Genomic DNA, 3,747 nt, shown 5'->3' with positions numbered 1-3,747 from the left:
CATTCTGTTGGTTATGCTTGCATCTGTAGTTCCTGTTCATTTACTCAGATTTTCCATTTCCTTTATTCCCTCAGTTTGTGTCTTCTTTATTACCTCTATTTCAGTTTTCAAATCTTGAACTGTTTCCTTCACTTGTTTGATTGCTTTTTCTTGGTTTTCCTGGCTTTCTTTAAGGGATTTATTGATTTCTTTCATTTTTTTTATAGAAGATCAAAAAACCAAAGATAATGTTTATTACAACTTTAACTATAAATAACTAACATGAAAAAAAAAGGTCTTCTGCTCTGCTTTTGCTCCAACATCTAGGTCCTCTGTTCCTTGCCCTTTGGAGAAAACACTGCAGTGTAAGGCTGCCGTCTTTTGGGACGAGGGCAAAGATCAAGATCTTCCTTGATATAACCCCTTTCCAGACATGTCTGAGTAGAAGGAAAACCAACTTCCCAGAAATTCTCTGGAGTGCTGGGGGGAATGTAGCGGAACCGGTGTCGGGAGCAGGAAGCCAATTTCTTTTCTCTTTCTTCAGCTGGCATGTCTGCATAGTAAATTTCACATTCCTTACATGTGTGTCCAAGCAATTTTCTTCTCTCTTCTTTTTTCCGAACTACCTCAATATGAGGAAAATTCTGTATGGTACTTTCTCTCTCTTTGTCTTGAGAATATGGCTCCACAAATGCTCTCTGCTTGACTTTATCTTGTTGATCACCATGTACGTTTGGTTTCTTTGCGGCAGCAGACAATTCTTCCTCATCTGGTACTTGGGGGAAGCTATCTGCCAAACAGGATTCATATTCTTCATGTGTTGTCTGGTCAAACATTTCTTCTAAGCTATCATCCATTTTTATCTCTCCATTTGGAGTTTCTTCTTCCTGCTCTTGTTTCTTCATCTTTAAAAGCACGCTTTCACTGACCAACGTACAGTCCATGTCCACTGTTTCTCCTAATCGTGAATGGCTGCTACCCTTTGTATCTATTACAGTAACATCCATTTTATACTGAGAAAGGTCTGCTCCTGGATCTACACTCCACTGGATATTTTCAAAGGACACATCTTGGTGGTTTGGCAGAGACTTTGCTTTAGCAGCTCTACAGGGATTTAACTGAAGAACTGATGCAGTCTCACATCCTCCATGGACTGATCTGCTTTTGACTCTGGCTGGCACCAGAGAACCAGTACCCTTCATGTCACTACGAAGACTCTCTGTCTCCAAACTCTCCTGTGAGCACAGAGGGGGTTTGAAGACAGGTCTTTCCTCTTTTATCTGCACTGGCGTTTTAGGGTCTGGAGAGACTTTACCAGAGGACTGCAGGACACACTGCTGTAAACAGGACGCCTCTGAAAGATCTCTGGCTAATATGCAGGCCCCACTCAAGGCTTTACGACCTGAGGAAGAGCCCTTTGGAATGGGCTTCAAAGCCTCATAAATAGGCACTTGTTTAAACTTGCTTTTACAAGTTTCATTTCCATGGCTCTTCTCTTGACGTTGGGCAGCTGCAAACCGATCTGACAGGTCCAGGGGTTTATTCATCACATGGTCTCCATTCATGCAGAACTGATTCTCCATTGGGAAAGGTAGAGTGTTTTCCTTATCAACACAGGTTTGGGGACAGTTTACTGTATGCTCACTCTCTTCCTCAGTCTTCTTCCTTTTGGATGCTTTGCCTCCCAGTGATTTCAAAGGCACCAAATATTTATCAGTAATAATGTCTTTAATGTGATCAGTACTGCCCTGCTCATCTATGGATTCACTTACATTTTTATTCATAAGTATCTGCTTATTAGGAAATGATTGGCTAATGATCTTGTTCACTTCAGACCCAAGACTATGATGTGTGAAAAGAGCACTGTCCTCAGATTTTGACCTAGCTTTCTCTGATTTAGAAACAGAAGTGTTGCTAAAGGGAGCGGTCTTCAAAAGGTTTCTTTTCCCAATGTCTAAGAGAGAAGGGGAGAAACTTGTATTCAAACCCAAATGAGTTTTCACAGTAGAGGTAGCTCCAAATACAGGTGATGAGACCCGAATAGTAAATTCTTGGGGAGGTGTCTTTGCCGCAGAGTCTGAAAATCTTAAACTATCTTCACTACTTCCTGTAGACTCCCCCGAAGGCTGTCTTTTGTGATCTCCTTCAAGACACTGGTAGAGCTCATCCCCAAGAGGGCTCGCAGGACCTTGGTGTTCAGATTCTTCTTGAACATTAATTCCAAGTGTTTCAGCAACAACAGTGTCTAAATTAAAAGGTGACTTATCAGTGGGATAACTGCTTGTTCCGCATATTTTAGAAAGTGGAGAGTGACTCTGAGTGCAAGTGTCAGCCACGAGAATTTCATGTTCCTCAGAGTTCTGTGGTGCAGGAGCTAAAGCCCTGGAAATTTTTCTTAATTCATTTGTACACACAGAGTGCTCCAATTTAGTATGTGTTTGTTCTATGTATCGGACATGGAGATTCTCCTTTCTTCGTAGCCCGTTAGTGCCAGAAAATGAAAAGGATGTTATTGGTGAATCAGGAATAATGTTTTCCTCACATTCAAGCTCAGCTACTTGATCCTGTTGGCCATTTTTAATTTTCTGCTGCAGCTGCTCAGAAAGCTTTTTGTTTTCCTCCTGAAGAGTATTTTTTTCATTCATCAGCTCCGTGATAAGCTTGAGATTCTGCTGCCGGATGTTCTCAAACTCCTGCTGCTTTTTGTGCATATGCTCTTCCGTTACTGCACAGCGGTCACACAGTCCTGCTCTTAACCTATCTTCTAAAATTTTAATGGTTTCCTGAAGGACTTTCTGTTGGTCTCTCAGCTGCTGATTTTTGGTAAAGAATTCTTCTAGTCTCTGTGCATCTAAAATTCGTTCCTTTTTCAGTTTGGTTACTTTTATTTGTAAACCTTGTACTTCCTTATCATGATATTCTTTTAGTTTTGTCCAGAGTTCCTTGAAGTCACTGGACACATCTGCAGAGTTGGGGCTTCCACAGCTGCTTCCCGAAATGCTCATCTTCTTACCAGGCTTCACACTTCCGTTTGCTGATGTTTCCTGGCCTTTCTTGTTGTCTTACATAGGTGTGAAGTTGTCTTTGGATTACTAAAATGCAGCTCCGAGCCTCCCTGGACAGCCCTCGGGAGCCCAAGGCGGACAGCGGATGTCCTCCGGGGAGGCCCTGCCGCTCGCTGCTCCCGTCGTGTCGCCAGGCGGCCGAGCCCACGCCGGGGACGGCCACAGCCTCCCGGAGGAAGGCCGGAGGGCGCCCGGCCCCCGATTTCTTTCATTTTTTTTTTGTTTTTTTCCTTGATTTGTTTAAGGGAATGTTTTATTTCCTCTTTAAAGGCCTCTATCATCTTCTTAAAGTCATTTTTAAGATCGATTTCTTCTGCTTCTTCTGCTTTGGGATGTTCAGGTCTTCCTGATGTAGAACCAGTAGGTTCTGATGGTGCCATATTGGTATTTATGTTATTGACTGTATTTTTGCACTGGTGTCTACCCATCTCTTTCTCCACTTGGTGCAAGCAGTGTCTGTGTCTGAGGGAGCCTCTCTTGATCCGATTGATACTCTTGGTCCTATGGGAACTCTTGGTCTAATCAGGGCTCTTAGTCCAATCAGTGCTGATGAACTCTGTGTCTCAGAGAATAGCTCTTAGTCTAATTGGCACTGGTGGGCTCTGTCTCAGGAAGCAGCTATTCCCAATCGGTGTAGAGTGGGCTTATGGCTCTGGTGGTCACTGGTGCTACAGGGGATGGTTGGCTTCTTGAGGGGGTGGGG

General features: G+C 43.3%; 1 protein-coding gene across 2 annotated transcripts; it reads right to left on the bottom strand.

Annotated features, from left to right (window-relative positions):
* Positions 1 to 224: 224 nt before the first annotated feature.
* LOC102919853 (DNA endonuclease RBBP8-like) lies at positions 225 to 3,205 on the bottom strand. Of its 2 annotated transcripts, XM_076562771.1 has the most exons (2): positions 659 to 3,205; positions 225 to 561 (listed from the first exon to the last, which is right to left on the bottom strand). In XM_076562771.1, the coding sequence occupies exons 1-2, from the start codon at positions 2,982 to 2,984 to the stop codon at positions 257 to 259; spliced, it is 2,631 nt and encodes an 876-aa protein (XP_076418886.1). In that variant the 5' UTR covers positions 2,985 to 3,205; the 3' UTR covers positions 225 to 256. The 2 variants fall into 2 exon arrangements, with proteins under 2 accessions (XP_076418886.1, XP_076418885.1); XM_076562770.1 differs by having other exon boundaries at positions 248 to 3,203.
* Between the last annotated feature and the right edge of the window lie 542 nt (positions 3,206 to 3,747).

The sequence above is a fragment of the Peromyscus maniculatus genome, chromosome X (assembly GCF_049852395.1).
Source record: "Peromyscus maniculatus bairdii isolate BWxNUB_F1_BW_parent chromosome X, HU_Pman_BW_mat_3.1, whole genome shotgun sequence".
NCBI lineage: Eukaryota > Metazoa > Chordata > Mammalia > Rodentia > Cricetidae > Peromyscus > Peromyscus maniculatus.
This window is presented reverse-complemented; position numbering and strand designations above follow the sequence as displayed.

What these genes read in the sequence shown, in the direction of transcription:
- LOC102919853 (XM_076562770.1), bottom strand. Translation starts at nt 2,984, where the DNA reads ATGAGCATTTCGGGAAGCAGCTGTGGAAGCCCCAACTCTGCAGATGTG.